Here is a 21,105-nt window from a genome sequence, read left to right as displayed (position 1 = left end):
CTTATATCTAGTGCAAAAATGTGTGATATTGATAGAGACAACCAAAAGGAAGAAAAAATCACATGTTGTACATTTTTGTTACTCTATGCATATGATTCATTACATACTAGAGAACTTATCCAAGATAGTGCACTGATAGGTCTTGAAATTGTACGAGAGGTTATTTATGGGCATGTCTATAGTTGTTATGAGAAATATAAGATGGAACGACATGTCTTTCTCAACCTATGTACCCTGATGTGAGACCAAGGATGGTTGGAGGATAGTTAATATGTTAGAATAGATGAATAACTAGCAATGATTTTTAGCATAGTTGATCACAATGATCGATTCAGAGACATTGCTGAACATTTTCAAAAATCACTAGAGACCATTGGTAAATACTTCAATAGAGTACTGAAAGTGTTCCTTAGACTGGGTGAAGAAAATACTAGACCTCCATCATTTGATCGTACGACATCTAAGATTATAGATAATTTCAAGTTATGGCTATTTCTCAAGGTAAGATCAAAATGAATATCAATTATTTCATAGTTGACATGATTTTACTTGCCTATGTTTAATTTGATAATCTGTCTTAGGATTATGTCGGTGCTTTAGATGGTGCTCATATAAGTGCCTCGGTACTTATTGGAAAACAAATACCTTATAGAGGAGGGAAGGGAACCCCAACACAGAATGTCATGTGTTCATGTTCACATGACATGGAGTTTACTTCTGTGTATTCTGGTTGGAAGGGTTCTGCCAATGACTGTCTAGTTTTTACAGCTGCTCTTATCGACCCGTCTTTAGAGTTTCCTCTTCCTCCTTCAGATAAATACAAAGTCAGAATTAATTGAAGTTACATTATTTACATATTCATTTGATTTTCAGAATTAATTATAGTTACACTATTTACAAATTTAATTAATTAAATATTATTTTCACCTAGACAAATATTATGTAGTGGACTAAGGCTATCCATCAGCAAGATGCCTTGTTTTCCTCTTAAGACCCAAAACTACATATTCACTCAAAGTCTCCTTCATCTTGGTAGTTGGTACAAGTAATTTAACTATATTAAGGGCTTTAAATAATTTAGAAGACTAAACCTAGGCTCCACTTTGATTGGATAAACAACCGCTAAGCCAATAAGATGTCCTGTGTTCACTCTTAGATTAGGTTGGTCAAGTTTTTTCAACCTCAGGATTCTACATCCGAGCTCAAGCCAACCTATGGATTAGTTAGGGTAAGTTGCCTACTGATTGGGCCTGACCTAGCTAGGCTTAGAATCATTAGCCATTCTGTGGATAATAGGCTATACCCGATGGATGCTATCAACCAACTCAATTCAACTAAGTCTTTTCTAAGTACCCTAAAAAAAAGGAAAAAAGAATGTTAACCAGTCACGTGGTTCCTAAGCCAGACATAGAACTGCACAAAATTATTGCTTAGCCCTAGTGAACAAAAAATTCCATTAAATCAAATGCTCCTACACTCTCTTATTGGCCTCCACATTAGCGATTTTACCCCCCCCCCCAAAAAAAAAAAATAATAATAATAAGATTGAAGCTAGTTGTTTGTATAGATCTTGTTTAATTCACGTTAACCAGTCGTTTGGTTCCTAAGCCAGACACAGAACTACACAAACTTATTGCTTAGCCCTAGTGAACAAAAAATTCCATTAAATTAAATGCTTCTACACACTCTCTTATGGGTCTCTGTATTAGCAATCTCTTATCCCCCCTAAAAAAAAAAATAATAATAATAAGATTGAAGCTAGTTGTTTGTATGGATCTTGTTTAATTATTTTTTAATATCATATTTGTTGTTAACCCAAAACTATAAAATCTTTCCTCAACACCTTAGTGCCCGCTTAATAACCTTACCAGAAACAGTTTTTGGTGTTTTTCCATTTTGAGAAAAAGGAAAAACACCCAAAAACCGCTTGATAACGCAGTGTTTTTTGTGACTGTTTTTTGAAACATAAATCAAAATTTATGCTCCCTAGAAGACTTTTGACCTCAGCACAAATTGGTCACACTTGTTCCCGATAAAATACAAATCTATACTTAACCACTCTTCCAACTCTCTCACAAGGTCGTCCTCTTCACTGGGAAAACCCTAACGACGGCAAGCTTTGGTGGATCCATAAGGTTATCAGGTACCCTCTTTCTCTCTCGCTCTCTCGCTGTGTCTGTCTTCCTCTCTCGCTCTCTCTATCTTCCTCTGTCGCTCTCTCGCTCTCTTTGGCTTTGTGTCTTACTGGATCTGGGTTTTTTTTGAAGATTGAACATCTTCACCGCAAGGAGGGAGAGCATCTCTCAGTAGCCCTTTGTGGTTTCCCACGATTTTCAGTACCCCAGTGGTTCAAATCTATTGGCAGGTATGCTTTGTTTTTTTTTTCTTTAAATTTGTTTAATCCATGTCTCTATACCTATGTATCAATGGATATTGTGTATGAGTTTTGTTTGTTTAGCCCGTGGTTATTCATTGAAGCTAAAAATCGAATTGATTTTTTATTTTTATGTGTCTGAGATTCTGATGTATAACCTGTTAATCAACTTGTATCTTCTGCTATGGCTCAACCGAGAAATATGCTGGTGTCTTGTATGGTCTTGGTGTTGAGAATGGACAGAATACTCATTGAAATGAAAAATAAAAATAAGAAATAAGAAATAAAAAAACTTTGTTTGAATATATCTTATTGTTCACTCTCAGACTAGGACTGCTACTGCTGAAGATTCTGTTTGGGAACGGGCTATACAGGTAATAAACGAAGTTTCAATTATTATATGTTATTTATATAATTAAAGTTTAAAAGCTAGGTGTACTAAATCCATGGTTTTTTACCAACAGGCAAACCCTACTTGGTCAAAATTTCGAAGGAGTGGTCTTCCATGGTGGCCTGAGTTGGAAGAGATTTATTAGGAACATCGTACTTGGGGAGATAAAGGAGTGAGTAACATTATAGTCGACATTCCTCCTAGGGTCATCAATGAGCCTGAGGATGTTTTACCTCAAACCCAAATAGAATCCCCCCCACTATGTAGGTTTAGATGACATAGAAGAAACTGATGGAGAGGAAGAAGTGACTCCTACTGCAAACAAAAAGAGGAACCTAGATAGAACACCTCAAGATCGAAGGAAGAAGGGTACTGAAAAAGCATTGACTACTTGTACTGCAGAATTTAGTAGGTATCTTAATAGAAAAATGGAACGAGCAGGCAGTACCACTCCCACTTCATCCAGCCAACCAACAGCATGTACTAGTACTGTCATTCCTACTGATCCTCTAGTAGATGGACCCTACAGTATGAAGAATTGTCAAGCTATGTTAGACTCCATATCAGACATTACAGAAGACATGTATGTGAAGGCTCAGAAGAAAATTCACACTGACCCTAGTTGGAGACTATCATTTATAGAAGTGATTCCTAAATGAAGGATATGGATGTTGCGGGCGTTGCTTAGGGAGTAGTCTTCTAGGATTGGAGTGTGTGATGATTTAGGGATTTGAACAATGGTGTTTAAAGTTGGTTGATTGCTTTAGAATATTTATGGTACTTTTAGATGATTACTTTTTTAGTTATATATTATGCATTTGACAACTTCTACTTTAATTAAATTGCATTTTGCTAAATGAATTTGTATTCATATTGATATCTATATGTATATACAGATATGTCAATGAACAATGATGACCATGATGATGATATAATCATGATACTTAAACTTCAAAGACAAATATATCATTACCGGATTAAAGAGTCATTAATGGATAGTAGTTACATAGGATCTGTTAAGGTGACAGAAATTTTGAATGGACATTCAAATCTATATTACCAATATTTTAGGATGGAAAGACATGTTTTTCTCAACCTAAGTGATAAGATGGTACGTAACGGTTGGTTGACAGATAGTCGGTATATTCGAGTTGATGAACAACTTGCAATATTTCTCACTACGGTGGCGCATGGTAGATCTAGTAAACAAGTATGTATGTCATTTCAACGCTCTACACAAACGATTAGTTCTGTCTTCCATGTAGTGCTGAAGGCTATGCTCAAATTAACGAAAGAAACAATCAAGCCGCCTTCTTTTGATAAGGTCCCCGATGAGATTAAGTACAACAAAAAGTACTACCCATTTTTTAAGGTAGTCTCAAAATTATAATTTTGAACTACATATTATTGTTTAGTTGTAGTACATATTATGAAAGGACCCAAGATGACAATTTCATGACTTTGGTTTGTTATATGTTCCATATAGGATTGTATTGGTGCGATAGACAGTACTCATATTAGTGCTGCTATCAAACCTAAACATCAAACCCGATATAAGAATCGAAAAGGATTAATCACACAGGATGTGATGTGTATATGTTTCTTCAATATGCGTTTGGAAAGGAAGTGTACATGATGCTCGGGTATTTGAAGCAGCAAGATCAGTTCCAAGCTTAGGTTTTCCTCATCCACCTCCAGGTATAGATTATTATTATAATTTTAACCTTATATAAATTATAATTGAATGTTTATATTGAAATATTAATTTACAATGTCCATAATACTTTAGGCAAATATTATGTTGTTGACTCAGGTTATGCAAGTCAACTAGGATACTTAACATCGTTTTGAGGTGAAAGATATTACTTGCAAAATTTTAAAGGGGATAGAGGACATGCAAGAACAGCGAAGGAGTTGTTCAACCATAGACATTCCTCTTTGCGAAATGTTATTGAAAGGACCTTCGGCGTGTTGAAAAATAGGTTTCAACTTTTAAGGTTAATGAAACCTAATAAAATTAGGGACCAAGCCGTCATTATAGTAGCATGTTGTGACTGTACAACTACATCAAAGAAGAACAATGGGGGGATGAATTATTTGAAGAGTATGGACATGAGCAACCAGTGGAAGATGAACTAAATCCAAGTCATCAATGTTTTGAACAAACTGGTGCAACTATTACTCAAAGGGTAGGGGCAAGAATTATGAATGAGACTCGGATAAATATTGCAAATCGTATAACTAGAAAAAGGGGGATACCTCAGATTCCAGTTCAATAGTGGTCTTTATGTTGTTATGTTTGAACTTTCAAAGGTTACACTGTTTAAGGGTGTTTGATTTAATAGTTTTATTAACTTTAATTTGACACTAATTTTAGTATATTTGATTATGCTACATCTTCCATAATCGTTATTGTATTTATTTTTTTAGTATATTGAATAGATGGCTTCCAATGAGTCTATGGTTACCGTTGCAAGATGTGAAATCTGTCAACCATTGTGTAAAGTTTATACAACAAAGAACTGTCCTAATAGTGGCAGAGACTACTTCAAATGTCCAAACCATAATACATTTTTTATGTGGGTGGATGAATTTTGATTATGTGAATGTGGGTTGAGACAATATAAAGTTCGAGTAGTAAAATCATAAGCAAACCTAGGCCGACGATTTTGGTGTTGCCCGCAATCTACAGGGGTATGATACTATCAACTTCTACATTCAATTGAAATTCAGTCAATTTTTTCCTTTTTAAACCACTAATAGTATCTTAATATGGAACAATGTATTTGGAATACAGGTAGAAAATCATGGTTGCAAAATTTTCAAATGGGTGGATGATGATATCAATTGCTCTACTACCAAAATTTACCCACTCACAAGTGATTCTGTGGGACCGTCCACATCTGCTCCTTCGCTTGGTACTCCCCCTTCATCAGATTATGCCAAGGGATATATACAAAGAGCAATCCAAGGCGAGGAGGAAAAAAAAGAATGTTAACTGGACAAATTCAAGATGCAGATGAAAGATCAAGGATATTTAAAGATATCCTTGATGCTGTTCAGAAACTTGATTTAAACAAAGGAGGAAATTAGAACCCCATTTAAGCATATTTGGCATTTTGTTTTGTTGTAGACTTTTATTGGACCATAAAACTTTTAATTACAATGTTTATTTTAACATTTATTATCTAAAGTACATTATTCAAGACAAATATTATTAAAATTGATCAAATTACATGTTCCTAGAAACAGATTTTACCAAACACTAACGGTGTTCCAATTGTCTTCTGGAAACGTTTCCAGAATAGGTTTACCAAGCGGGTCAAAAACGGTTTCTCAGCACAGAAAATGGAAAAACTGTTCTGCTGTTTCCCAGCACATAACCAGAACAAAAACACCTATAAGGTTATCAAGCGGCACTTAGTTTTGCTGTCACTTTTTATAGATCAAATTTTTCTACACCTTGATTGTGAAAGGAATTTCTACATCCACCCCCATTTGGAACCATTGCATTTCATCAAAGATGGGTATTCTAGACTTTAGCAATGGGTCTGAGAGTGTAATGATGACTCAAGAGTCAACTCAAATGGTTAAGTGACTACAGTTTTATTTGAAAATGAACAGTGGAATAGGTTAATTACCATAGTATCCTCAACTCTTCCCTGAAACGTAATGATACAAATTAAACATACCCTTGCACTGATTAGACATGTCCAGTAATAGTATACAGTGTTTGTGGACTTTGGTGAATGATTTTGACTGCCACATTATGTTGGTAGTTTTGGGTTGGGTCAGCTAGGTTTAAGTGGTAGCCATAGGCTTATATTGTATATTTCTTCTATTTTTAATAAAGGTTCCATCTGTTAAACGGAACAGGGAAGGGAAGGGAAGGGTCGGGGACAGGGAGAGGGAGCACTGTGGGGATGAGTTCGGTTCCTCACGTGCAGGTGCATGTACATGTGAGAGGTAACCACATGTCCGATTTTTACCATTTATAAGGGGAGGAGGGGTATTTATGAAAACAGCTCGGACAGGTGGTTACCTCTCAGATGTATGTTCACCTGCACGTATGTGTAGATTATCCATTCCCATGGGGAATGTAGGGCTGGACAACGATTGTGGAGGGAGGGGTTCAAAGAGGGGGTGGTTGTTGCAGAGGTGATCGTAACGGAGGGGTCATGGGTGTCTGGGCCGATTCAGACCGAGGAGAAGAAGAAGAAGAAAGGGGATCATCTGCATGTACAAGCAGGTGAACGTACATCAGTACATGTGAGAGGTAACCACTTATCCTTTTTGTTTCCATTAATACCCCTCCTCCTCTTATAAATGGCAAAAATGGGTTCGATGGCAGAGGAACTGGACTCAAATAAAGGTGGGTCCCACTCTACTAATTAAATAAAAAAAGTAGGAAAAAAGATCTTTGTTTGGGAGTGTGGCCCATGCTAGCACTCCCATGAGTCTATCAGTCTTCTCCCCATGTGAAAAGATTCCTCTGCCACCTTGTTTTAAGGAGGAGAGAGAGAGATTCATGGGAGTGCTAACGTAGGCCACACTCCCGTAAAAAAACTGCTCCCAAAAAATTAATAGTAGAAAAGAAGGGAACAAAGGTTACCGGTGTTGTGTATGCCACGTGTTACCTATCCAGGGTTACAGGAGAGTATCTATTCTCCTTGGCCCAGGAGATGATCCGGACTCGGATTGGTGACCTTTTGGAGCAGTGAACGGTATTGGAGCTTTTCTGGTTCTCTGTACTTTCCTTCAGTTTGTCAACTTTTATGTTTTTGTTTTTTTTGGATAAAGTTTTCCACCTTTTTTAAATCGAATAATTTCTTCTTGAATTGCCATCGCAGAGGCAGTCATGGTGGTTGACCTTGACGGGCGGCACTGGGAGAAATTAAAACCTATTTATATTGATGATCTTCAGACATTAAAACCTGTTTATTCTTGTGGAGTTTACGAACATAAATTCATTGCAGTTAGACATTTTTGAGTTTAATTTCTGTTTGAATTTGGCAAATTTTGAGGAAGAGACAGATATGGAGATCTGGAGTTGAGTGTGAAACCGTAAAATTTTCCATCGATGGCTTGGAATCCGTTCCATGACATCAGTAACTCGAAGCCATTGTTCTTGACGATCTACGCGACTGTTCTAATCGGTATCATCTGCTCCTCAGTCTATGTATTCTCTGCTCTTTACGGCGGGAAAACTATCGATCCGACCACCTTGTTTTCTCCCGGTTACTCGACCACTCAACGTAAGTACTCCTACATTTCTGTTTTTGAGATGAAAATTACTTTTTTCTTCTTCTTCTCTCTCTTCTTTAAGTGTATTATTAGCTCAAATTTAGAAACATTAAGCGAAACAGAAGTAGGTTTGATTTTGAACTGAACGAGTTCGATGAGTTTTATCTTCCAAATTCAAATAAACGATGGAGAAGGAGAGACATTCACAGCTCATGGTTGTGAATTTGCAATGCAATGTGAAATCAAGTATAAATTAAAACACAAACATGAAAGAAATTATTTTGGAAATTTTGCAAAAAGGAATTGATCACTCTTTGCGGCATTCTTAAAAAAAAAGAAGAGTATCCTTAGTTTTTACTTTTATCCTTCGTCTAGCCCTCTTAATAATCTTATTTTTTATATGGCAAAGAGATGTCTACTTGGTCAAAAGTGAGAACATGCTCCAAATTGTTGTAGAAGATATCTGCTTGAGCATCCATAATGTTTAGGCAAAAGCCATTTTCTTTTGTTATATTGGCATGGGCAGATCACATTTTTGTTAGTCTTTCGAAAGTTGAAATCAGCTAGAAAGTGCAATTCACTGGCCTTTCACTTGGTGCCTTGTTTTGGCATATCAAAAATTCCTTTTATATTGGCCATTATATGCATCATTCATCTAGGTTAGGTCTATGATAATGTTGGAAATGAGACTCGAGTTATTTGACCTAGTTTAACTTTTGTAACTATTGAGATGGTTTTTCGCTTTTGGTTCTTTGGTAATAGCTCCTCTCTCTTGATATGCCCAAACCAAGTGATAACATACTTAAACGCAAGATGAGATTTTGTCTGTACAAAATCAATACTTAACACCTAATGACTCTTTCCAAGTTGTTATCTCCATGGGATCAGGACAAGAACTTGGATGGGTTTTTGCTTCGTCAATCAGTTTGCTTTTATTTGGTGATAGTTACTTTCTTATTGCTATTGATATGTGAGACTAAGTGATGCAATACCTATACACATAACAAGATTGTGTCTAAAAAAATGTATACTTTTCCAAGTTCTTTTCTGGATGAAATCATCATAATGTTAACTGTTTATGTTTGCTCCTTGCTTATGACTGCCTGCAATTTGGTCATCTCATTGTGACTGCCTTCTTCAAATGTAGATTCTACTCAAGTGGATCATGCTCCAAATTCTGAACTTACGAAAAGGGGTGAAGCACCATCATTATCTGCATCAAAGCCTCAAAGGATGAAGCCTCTATGGGAGCTACCACCTCCTGGCTCAAAAATGCCCCCTCTGAAGACCTTTCGACTGACAAAAGAGCTCGTGAGTGACAGGGTGAAAGACAATGTTATCATTGTAACCTTTGGGAACTATGCTTTCATGGATTTTATCCTGAATTGGGTTAAACACTTGACTGATCTCGGCCTTCATAATCTTCTTGTCGGTAGTTTTTTTCCACTTCAAATATTCAACTCCTTGCTGAACTTGTATTTTCAGCAATGCAAATTTTGATTGTCTAGCTCTTGCCTGCTTTGAGATTTGTGTTATGCTGAAAAGAATTTTGAAACTGTTGTTATAGGTGCAATGGACACAAAATTGTTGGAGGCTTTGTACTGGAAAGGTGTTCCTGTATTTGATATGGAAAGCCACATGAGCACCGTAGATGTTGGTTGGGGCTCACCAACATTTCACAAAATGGGGAGAGAAAAAGTTATCTTGATAGATGTTATGCTGCCGTTTGGGTATGAGCTACTGATGTGTGATACAGATATGGTTTGGTTAAAGGTGTGTTTCTATGTGTACTCCTATTATTTTAAATAAATGACAAAATTGTCTTTATTTCTCTTTTGTGTATTACATGAATAACTATTGTTGCTTCCACTTATGCTGAAAAAACGACAAGGCCATAATGCTAACTGAATGCTAGGCTGCCAATGATGGTTTGTTTCATAGTGCACATTGCAAACCTTAACTGCTGAAAATTTGTTAGAATCCTGATTCTTTATTTCATGAAGTGTATCTAATGGAGTCCAATATTTACTGATTTGAAGATGTTAAATGAGTTAATGGACATTCTTGGGTCTCTGTTTCTGATAATTGAATTGTTACATTTAAATCTTAAAGTTGGCTGGCTATGGGTTGGGTTGAGTTGACCATTGAGGGTTATCGGCACATGGCTCAGCTGAAACCAAGCTGTCTATTATGCAGCATGAGAAGGATGACCCTGACCAACCAATTATTATACATGTTAACTCTTATCAAACGCGCCAACTTTCTCTACTCTAGAAAAAAAATGGAGATTTTCCTTTACACGGTCCAGTGTAGAGAGGCTTCTCTCCATGGGACTCCTATTATGCCATGTGGCAGGATGATGTGGCAATTTCAAACCGGTGGAGATACAAGAGACAGTCTGGACAGGCCACGTCAAATTTAAGACTCAAATTCAACCATATACCCCCTGGTGCATTGGCATGCATCCCCGTCTATGTCCATGCACATGTACAACAAGTACTGTGCACTCTTCCATTACCTGGGATTTTCAAATCCCTATTTTTCCACTTGGAAAATTCCATTTGGGCAAAAACTTGACATGTGAGCAAGGGACCTAGGGGTCTACCCTTCCAGTTTGCCACATTGGCAGATCTGGCCCTCGTGTAAAAGGGGCCATTTACACTCCTGTGAAGTTAAGAGAGAGAGAGAGAGAGAGAGAGAGAGAGAGAGAGAGAGAGAGAGAGAGAGAGGGGATGGAAAAGGATTTTTTTTTGTTATCAAACTATATTGGCCTTAGAGCAAAAGCATACCTGTAAAATTCATATTTCAAGCATAAACAGTTCCTTACAAAAGAGCATTTTTTCCCCTTACCTCTGTTTAGTTGTTGGAAGATTTAAATGGAAGACTACACATTACTTCTGTCATCTTGCATAATCAGTTTAGCTATTCACAGCCGATACTAAACTCAGGAGTAAAATGGGTCAACCCAGATTACCAATCTGTGCTGGTGGTTCAAGTCAATTTTTTGCAACCTTCAATCTGAGGGATGCATATAGATGTCTTAGAAACTGTGAACATATATTTCTAACAATTCATTTCCTTTATTTCCTTTATGGTGGTCGGTGATTTGGCTTCAGTCATTAAGTAAATGATTCAGAACAAGATAGTTCATGGGGGCCTGCACACATTATTTGGAGAGCAAGATCTTTTGTAACCAAACGAAACAACTCCATAACAGATTCATCAGTGAGAATAGGGCAGGGAAAGAAATATTATACAGGCTGATTTGATGACAGCTTTGAGAGATGATAGGTCCGCTGTGATCTAATTGTTTCTGTTCTGATACTTGTTATATTTCTTGTATACTTTCTTTCTTTGGGATATGCCCGTTAAATTTTTTGTTCTGATTTATAATATAGTGAAGCAATGCATTCCCTTTGTCTTGATCTACAGTATCTTCTTCTTCGTCTTCCTCTCTCTCCCATTTTGATTTTTGATCACTTTTTTAATAATAGTTTCATGATATTTTCCCCTTGAACAGAATCCACTTCCATATCTTGCTCGTTATCCTGAAGCAGATATCTTAACTTCAACTGATCAAGTGATACCGACAGTTGTTGATGACAGGTTGGAAAACTGGCAAGAAGGTGAAGATTGTATTAAAGGCTTTGATGATTGTTCATGTTTATTTCATACTTTACGGTTCTTAGTACACTTCTTCAGTTCTCAAAGTTCGGTGCTTTATAAATCTTCTGTGGGATTTTGACATTTTCTGTTCCTGTAGAGAGATGATCATAACTTAAACCCTTAAACCCAAGAAAGACTATATGACTTTTCCTTTTCTAAAAGTGGCTAATTAGGAGAGGGAAGGAGCATGGATATAAATTTTCATCTTGTATGTAAATACAATTTCTGTTTTGTAATGCCGTTGTGAATTGAAACACTAAACCTCGTATCTTTTGTCATTGCCTTCATCACTGCTGACTACCTCTAGGCTACTTTCTGTTGAACAAAAGTAAGTTTAAACCACGAAAACCATTAAACCTATGATAGGAGTTTGCACACCTGGTTACGGACTACATTTGTTCATTTTTATTTACTCCCTTTACTCAAGCATTTATTAGGTACATGGATTCTATCCAAACTTTTGGGATTTTTATTGAGGTTCCTTACTTGGGGACATCGCATCCTGGAGGATGAATCATAAATACCTACTACTGAGTTCATTGATGGATGTTCTTTGGGATTTAAATCTTTGTCCTTTCTGGGGACAAGACTAATAAAATTAGTTCTCATGTTGGGATTGATAGTTGATACCCTACTTAAAAAGACCTATCAATCATGACAATACATTCACTTGCACCATCAACTGACTTCTTGGAAGAAGCATAGACTGATGAAGTGCAAGATACATAAGAAGTTCCAATTGATCTGTTTGTTATGTCCTTTTAGGAATATTTGGTGGTTTTGTTGGTACTTTAGTCTAATCACGAAGTTTGTTAACAGTCTTCTAATCTAACAGTAATTTAGTCAGTGGTCTACTCAAACTTTGGAATTAGTTAGAGTTAGAACTTCATTATATATTAGTTATTTTTTTTATGGGTCCTATTAATCAAATAACCCAACGAGATCAATCTGCAACCTTTTGAATTGTGAAGATATAAAGTGTTTACGGTTTCAAAGTAATTTGAGCTTTAGTTTCTTTGAGTGCCAAAGTTAGTTTTTAGTGTTTGTTATGCACACAGCAATCTACATCAACTCTGTTAAGGAACAAGGAGGTGGTAATTTGCAAACATACTATTTTAAGAGCAAAAAAATAATTTTAGGTTGTATTTGGTTGTCCAATGATTGTGGGAGATTGGGGAGAAGTGTTGTAGAATGTACGATAGTGAATTAAAGTGAGAGAAAATGCTCCCCATTTTCTAAATTTTGTTTGGTTGCAGTAGGAAAGTGTAAAAAAGGTTACTTTCCTGAGAATGTGGTCAAGGTCCAACCATTTTGGTGGGATTCTTCAGCAGATCTATTTGGAGGAATAAGGAAATGGGTGGGCAAGCTGCCATTCCCAAGACATTCTCCTGAGCTACCCAATGACAAAAAACTTGCAGAAAGTGGCCAAAAAGGGTACTTTCAGATACTCTCCTACACTGTATGGACAACCACACAATGCCTAAGGTATTTCCTTGTCCCTTCCTCATGTTCTAGAGGAAAGCTTCTTTATTTAGTTTTTAAATTCTTCACTGTTCTCCATCTCTTCTTCTCTTCTCAATCTTCCATTGTATGTTTGATGTGTTCTTGTCCAGATCTTTGGGTTTTTCTTGCAGACTATGCAGACACGGAGGCTTGTTTTTCATTTACCTTGATGACAGATCTCTTTAACTCTTCCTTCCTCAAGAGCACTCTACCGCCTAACTGCCTGGCTCATTAGGATGAAGCCGCCCTAGTTGTTGTGCTTCACTGATGACCCATTTTTTCAAGTGTTATGAAATAAGTCACTTTGGTTCAGTTTTTGCAATATCTTTCACAACCACTCCATTAATTTTAATCCTCAAAGTACCGGTCAAAAATAAATAAATAAATTTAGTCAGTTTTTCTTTTCTTCTTTGCTGACTTACATATCTGTGGAAAACTTGTCTTTCCATCACCTTTTTTGATCCATCTTGTACTAGACTTCTGCGCCCAATCCATATATCCATACTAATGGAGTATTCTAATCACCTAAGGATTAGGGTTAGAAAACCTTATGTGAAGTAGGAACCAAAACCAGCAACTGAGATTTAACTAACCAGAGAAACACAAGTCTAATATGGCTAGAATTCTGGTCAAGTGGGCTAACAGGGTAAGAGAATAAACCCTTAAAGTTTGAACCAGATCCAGCGATCAGATTTGAGCATATTAGGAGATTACTGAAATAGTATTTACCGAAACTGGAGTACCAGCCATGCAGGTGCTGCTGGAATTTTCAGAAATTCGAATGCAGTGCCATTTGGGAGTTTCTCTAGCTACTTGCGAAATCAAACAAACTTCATGGCAGAATTTACAGCTTTTTTCCTTGACCTGGATATTGCTAGAGAAAAAGGGTTTCGGCATTTGTGGATTGAATGCGACTTCAATGCAGTTATCTGTGTTATTAACCACTCAATCCCTTGGAAGTTTCAGCAGCGATGGTCTCACTATAAGTCTTTCCTAGCGTCAATTTCTTGGAGGATATCCCACTGTTACAGAGAATTGAACTCAATGGCCGATTCTTTGGCCAATAAAGTTGGAAATGGTGTAAGGATCGAATCATGAGAGGAGAGGAGGAGGTAGGAGATGAGAAGAGAAGAAGAAGACGTGCAACCGAATGTTGGGGACAGAAGATTCCTCTTCCTTATTTGATTTACTAACATGAAGTGAGAATTACATACACCTCTTAGGGAGGTAAAAAAGTAAAATTACAACATAAGACAATAAGATACTAAACTAGTGCCCAAACTACCTGGTGGGAGAACCATGGGTTAGAAAGAGAGAATTAGAGAATAGAATGTGTTATTCATTGATAGGTAAGCCCCTCTATTTATAATAGAGGGGAAAGTTACAAAGGGACTGAAATAGACATAATTTGTTAGAGTTACTAGAAGTTATGTTCTAAGGGCAGTTTGGGAACTAGCCTGTTGACTAGTTGCCCTAATATGTAATTTCTATCTTTTTGCTTTTTTCTCTTTACCTCCTTAGGGAGGTGTATGTAATTCTATTATTTCTATTAGTAAAGCAATATAGGTGTGGCGAGATCTCTCTCACACACAACACATTACAACCAAATCTTCTCTCTTCTTCTTCCTTCTCCATCTTCTTCCTCTTCTATTACTTGTTTACCTAATCTAAAACTCAACTTAATTACCTCTAACTATCCCCAAAAGGACATAAGAGCAGCAACTTAACTTAATGACATAAGAATTAAACTACCCCCAAAAGGACCAGAATACCCCCACGGTATTTTGGATTACATATTCCAACACTTCCCCTCAAGTTGGATTATACATATAAGTAAAAAGAAGCTCTAGCTTGAACTAATAAGAAAAAAACTCCATAATAATGCTAACACTCCCCCTCAAGTTGGCGCATACAAGGCACTAATGCCCAACTTGAACAAAACGAGAAGAAACAATGTTGCAGCAGAGTCCAGCTTGATAGATGAATGCAGCTCCCAAATAAACCTTCAAGAACTTAAAAAATAGATCTTCAAAACTTGGACAAACATGATCAGGAAACCGGGACTGAAATTTCTTCCAAAAAGGCAGCTTTCAACGATCTTCAATAGCTATCCAGTGATGAATCTCAGATTGTCATAGTGACATAGAATCTTGAAGTGAAAGACTAGGGCAGCAAGCAACGGAATAAACTGAATCAGGTGGCGAAAACAACTGAATCAACCCAACTATAAACCCTTATATAGGCTAGCAACAACCAGATATCTTCAATACTTTAATACTTCAATCTCCCCCTTACGGCAAACTTAACCCAATAACAAAGGATACCCAATGGCAATGGTGGAAACACTGATCTTCTATGTTTTGCACTAAGTGTTCCTGCAAGTTCTGCTTCTACAATGTCTGCAGGTGTACTGTACATAATCTCCCCCTCATGTGTAGTAGTACACGTGGACATAATAGAGATGATGTATGAGGTAGTGCAAAAGGATAACCTTCCAGAGTTTTTCAAAAGGTGCTAAGGGTAATGGAAAAGGAAGAAGTGGCAATTTAGAGAATACCATAAACTTTCAAAGTGGTTATGGGTATATGCCAAAGGTATGGTATGGGAGGTGGTGAAGTGGAGAAACAAGCAGTGGGATAATGAATCATGGAGAAAAAGCAATGCAACATATAAAATGTCAACCATTTGCAAACGATCAAACAAACTCCTTAGATGGAAACTCCTGCAGGGGAGAGACACTAAACTCCAATATTCAAATCTGATAAGGGAACAAATCTGATTTGAAGTAAGGAAAGGCTTCAATCTTCAAGGCTTGATCAATCTTCTAACCCGGAAGAACCAGTGTGCAAAGCTCCAATTTGTAAACTCCCACATGCTAAACAGAACTGGCGAAGATATCTGGGCAGAATTGTAATAAACTTAAAAAAAACTTGGATCAGATCTGAAATAGTGAACAATGCTAGGATCAAGCTCTCAAAGTAAGCTGGATTTGAATCAGTAGAGAAAACTTCACACAACTGAATAGGGTTGTAGTTGCAAGCAATAACTATGGAACACACTGTTGTAATCCCAAATAAACTGATCTCCAGGGTAGTAGATTCGAGTCTTCAACAATGAAAGAAATTCGATCTTCACTAGTAGGATACTCAGTCTCAAGAATAGGGCAGCAGTAGTTCTCATAAAGACAGCAGTAACATGTCAACCAGTCATGCTTACAGAAACCAATCAATAGAACCAGCAAGGTATGTCGTAAAACTTAATAGAACCAGCAAGTATAAGATAATAACTCAGCAGATCCAATAGTAAGTGATGCAGCCAGCCACATAGGAACTAGAAAATAAATAGGTTGATTGATGTAGAAGGTGACCATAAGGAAGAAACCTGAATTTTGTTAAAAAACTCCATGAATGATGTTGAAACTTGGGTCGAGTACTCCTCTGATGGTGATAAAACATTCCTAAAAAAAAAATCAGCAAGAGAGGACTGCCCTAACCCTTACATCGATTATAGTTAGGGTTTTGAAAAAACCCTGAAACTTGAGATCAATTGGAGGGTAGGGGGCTTTAAAAAACTGATGATGACTTGTCAAAGTGTGATGATTTCAGGTAATAGATGCTGTCCTCAGCTGCTTGAATGGATCTCCAATACGAACAACCAATCTCTTGTAGTGTTTGAGATTTGATCTTAAAGAGGGAGAAACACCCAAAAGTGCAGAAAAGATAGGGCAGCAGCTATCTTGTATAAAAGAACTTCTTCTAGCCATGAATAATTGAAGTAAATTTCCTCTCTTGATAATAGAAACACCTCTAAAAAACTCCAGAAGCAGCAAGTAATCCTAACCCAAACATGTTAGGGTTTTGGAAAACCCTGAAAATAGAGATCAATTGGGGTAGGGGTCTTCTAGAAAACTTGGATAGGTGCAAGATTGAGGTCGAGTGGTCCTAGTAATGGAAGTAATCATCCCTCCAAAAATCAGCAAAAGCTAAAACCTGTTACCCTAAATTCGATTGGAGTCAGGGTTTTGTCAGGGTTTTTAGCAGGTAACCAAATTAGAAGGTTAAGGAAGCTTTGCTGTAAAAACTAATCCAACCATCAGAAAGGGTCCAAACTCAGGTTGAGTGGGGCTTATAGTAGTAGAGAATCATCCCCCAAAAATCAGCTGCATCTGAAAGGAGGAACCCAAAAAATCGATGGAGTCAGGGTTTTGAAAAAACCCTAATAAAGGAGATCGATTGGGGTAAATCAAGGCTGGGAAAGAAAAGAAAGGAGAGTAGATGGATGAGGGTAGAAAGATGCTGGAAAAGGTTGCATAGGAGGCTCCAACAATGGAGGATCGGCCTTCATGAGTGGAAAAATCTGATCTTCAAGGAATTCTGGAAAAAAACTCCAAATCACAGGTATGCTTCTAGCAGAATTTCAATGGAAAAAACATTGGTTGGATGGAGGAGGGCAGCAACTAAATCATTGGTTTAGGTTTTTACCTCATTAGTGCTGCCCTCTTACAAGGATGAGAAGAAGAAAAACAGAAGAAGGTGAAACCGAGAAAGAGAGAAAGGAGGGAGCAGTCGATTGACGAAAAAAAGGGCTTTTTTTTTTCTTTCTAACCTAGATCAGACCTGCTCTGATACCATGTTGGGAGAACCGTGGGTTAGAAAGAGACAATTAGAGAATAGAATGTGTTATTCATAGATAGGTAAGCCCCTCTATTTATAATAGAGGGGAAAGTTACAAAGGGACTGAAATAGACATAATTACCCCTAACTAACTGACTCTATAAGAGCAGCAACTTAACTTAATGACATAAGAATTAAACTACCCCCAAAAGGACCAGAATACCCCCACGGTATTCTGGATTACATATTCCAACACTACCTTTATTACATAAACCCTAACACTCCCTTTCAAGCTAGAGAATAAATGTCATACATTCCCAGTTTGCATAAAAGGGCACTAAACTGATTAGGGATGAGCCCCTTGGTAAAGATGTCAGCCAAGTGATCGTCTGTCTTAACAAAAGGAGTACAGATGTAGCCAGAGTCAATCTTCTCCTTGATGAAATGTCAGTCCACCTCAATATGTTGTCCTGTCATGTTGCACAAGGTTGTGTGTTATACTTATGGCAGCCTTGTTATCACAATAGAGTCTAATAGGTGCCTCGGCGGTATCAAATCCCAACTCTTGGACCAGCCGTCTCAACCATAGGAGTTCACACACTCCATGAGCCATAACCCTAAACTCTGCCTCTGTACTGGATCGGGCCACAACAGTTTGTTTTTTTGCTTCTCCACGTGACCAAGTTACCTCCCACAAATGTACAATATCCTGATGTAGATTCCCAGAAGCTGGACCAGCCCAATTTGCATCAGTATAGCCCTTTATCCTCAGATGGTTGTGGCTGGCCTATAATAGTCCTTTTCCTGGGATGGACTTCAAGTACATGAGGATACAATACATAACATCCAAGTGCCCATTCTTGGGGGCATGCATAAATTGACTCATGACCCCAACTGCATAGGTGATAGTTGGGCGAGTCAAAGAGAGATAGATCAGCTTCCCTACCAGCTTCTGGTATATTACTACATCAACAAGAGAAGGACCACAATCTTCTCCTAGCTTGTGGTTCTGCTAACAGAACTTGCTGGTTTGCAACCCAACATCCCTGTTTCTTTCAACAATTGTAAAACAAATTTCCTTTGACATATATTGATTCCCTTGTTTGATCTTGTTACTTCAATTCTCAAGAAATACTTCAAGGGTCCTAGATCCTTAATCTCAAACTGTTGGGCTGAAATAAAATAAGAAGAAAGAAGAAGAGAGGAAGAAGAAGAGGGGAGAAATAGAAGAGAATTGCTGCAACAGTTTAGGAGTCACAGCCGTGAGATCGACTGCCCCCAAACCTTCAATATATATTAATTTAATTCAAACACACAATAGGGTAAACCCAAAAGACCAAAACACCCCTGTGGGAGAAGTCGTGAATTAGTTCTAGTGCTAATTCACGACTCCCTCCCCCTTCTACGATAACTTCTAACACTCCCCCTCAAGCTGGAGCATATATGTTAATCATGCCCAGCTTGTTACAAATATAATCTACTCTCACACTCCCCAAAGACTTTGTAAACAAATCAGCAAGTTGCTCCCCAGTTCGAACATGACGAGGAGAGATAATCCCTTGTTGCAGCTTTTCACGGATAAAATGACAGTCAACCTCAATGTGTTTTGTCCTCTCATGAAACACAGGATTAGTAAAGATATGAATGGCAGCCTGATTGTTACACCACAGTAACATAGGAGAATCATCAACAAACCCAAGTTCTACCATCAACTGTTTAACCCACATTAGTTCACAAGTGCCATGTGCCATAGCACGATACTCCAACTCTGCACTGGACTGAGCTACAACGGTCTGTTTCTTGCTCTTCCATGAGATAAGATTTCTTCCAACAAACACACAGTAACCTGAAGTGGATCTTCGATCAACTGGAGACCCTACCCAGTCAGCATCAGTAAAGCCTTCAACCCTCCCATGACCATGATCAGAATATAGGAGACCACGGCCTGGAGCTTTCTTGATATAGCGCAAAACTCTTATAATTGCATCCCAATGAGACGTCCAAGGAGAGGACATAAACTGACTCAGTACACTGATAGGAAAGGAGATATCAGGCCTAGTCACAGTCAAATAGTTGAGTTTCCGTACCAGCCGCCGATACTTCTCTGGATCATCAAGGATGTCACCACCATCATTCACTAGTTTCAAATTAGGATCCATAGGAGTATCCAAAGGTTTAGGCCCTAGTAACCCTGTCTTCGAAAGCAAGTCACGTACATACTTGCGCTGAGAGATTGAAATTCCTTTCCCTGATTGGGCTACCTCAATACCCAAGAAATATTTCAGACGTCCCAGATCCTTAGTCTGCAATTGCTGTCCCAAATGTGTCTTCAAGCTCTCAATACCTGAAGAATCATCTCCTGTGATAACAATGTCATCTACATACACTACCAAAAATATCCTCCCTGCATCAGAACACCAGAAGAACACCAAATGATCACTCTCAGATCGAGTCAGTCCACACTGCAACACAACTTCAGTAAACCGGCCAAACCATGCCCGAGGTGACTGTTTCAGCCCATACAACGATTTCTTCAGTCGACACACCTTACCTGACTCCCCCTGAGCAACAAAACCAGGAGGTTGCTCCATATATACCTCCTCATGGAGATCACCATGTAAGAAGGCATTCTTGACATCCAACTGATACAAAGGCCAATGATGGGTAGCAGCCAAAGAGAGAAATATGCGAACCGAAGTAAGTTTTGCAACAGGAGAAAAAGTGTCTAGATAATCTATACCATAGACCTGGGCATAACCCTTAGCAACAAGACGGGCCTTCAACCTAGCCACAGACGCATCAGGATTAACTTTCACCAGAAAGATCCACCAGCAGGCAATTGCGGTCTTACCAAAGGGTAAAGAAACAAGGTCCCATGTCTGATTTTCCTGTAGCGCAGACAATTCCTCAGTCATAGCAGCCCTCTACCCAGGGTCAGACAAGGCTTCGACAACAGACTTAGGAATAGGATGACTCTCAATAGTGGATAGACAAGCAACAAAATTAGAGGACAAACCAGAATAGGACACAAAGTTAGAGATAGGATGTTGGGTACAACTCCGAACACCCTTACGGACAGCAATAGGAACATCCAAATCAGAAATAACAGGAGCAGGAGATGAAGGGGAAGTACCTATTGGAGGATCCGGATCTGGAGGCGAAGAAGACGTGGTAGAGGGAGCGAACCGTTTGCTATATTTGTCAAGGGCTGAAATACGAGTTGTTGGCTCGTCAGAAGAGCGACGATGAACCACAACATGTGGCTTAGCAGGAGGTGGCGCTGCTGGCAAAGGATCCTGCAAGAGAGAAGATTG

At 38.1% G+C, this 21,105-nt stretch overlaps 1 protein-coding gene and 1 long non-coding RNA gene across 2 annotated transcripts; both read left to right on the top strand.

The window, feature by feature from the left end:
* Positions 1-7,687: 7,687 nt before the first annotated feature.
* Positions 7,688-11,892, top strand: LOC122663782 (arabinosyltransferase XEG113-like). The gene is made up of 4 exons (XM_043859426.1): positions 7,688-8,020; positions 9,157-9,441; positions 9,577-9,782; positions 11,530-11,892. Exons 1-4 carry the CDS (start codon positions 7,846-7,848, stop codon positions 11,752-11,754), a joined length of 891 nt encoding a protein of 296 aa, XP_043715361.1. The 5' UTR covers positions 7,688-7,845; the 3' UTR covers positions 11,755-11,892.
* Positions 11,893-12,182: 290 nt separating this feature from the next.
* LOC122663781 lies at positions 12,183-13,584 on the top strand. The gene is made up of 2 exons (XR_006333221.1): positions 12,183-13,160; positions 13,289-13,584. It is a non-coding gene; the product is annotated as an uncharacterized LOC122663781 (long non-coding RNA).
* The last annotated feature ends 7,521 nt before the right edge of the window (positions 13,585-21,105 follow it).

The sequence above is a fragment of the Telopea speciosissima genome, chromosome 6 (genome assembly GCF_018873765.1).
Source record: "Telopea speciosissima isolate NSW1024214 ecotype Mountain lineage chromosome 6, Tspe_v1, whole genome shotgun sequence".
Taxonomy (NCBI): Eukaryota; Viridiplantae; Streptophyta; class Magnoliopsida; order Proteales; family Proteaceae; genus Telopea; species Telopea speciosissima.
Note: the sequence above shows the minus strand (reverse complement) of the source record. Positions and strands in the feature narration are given on the sequence as shown.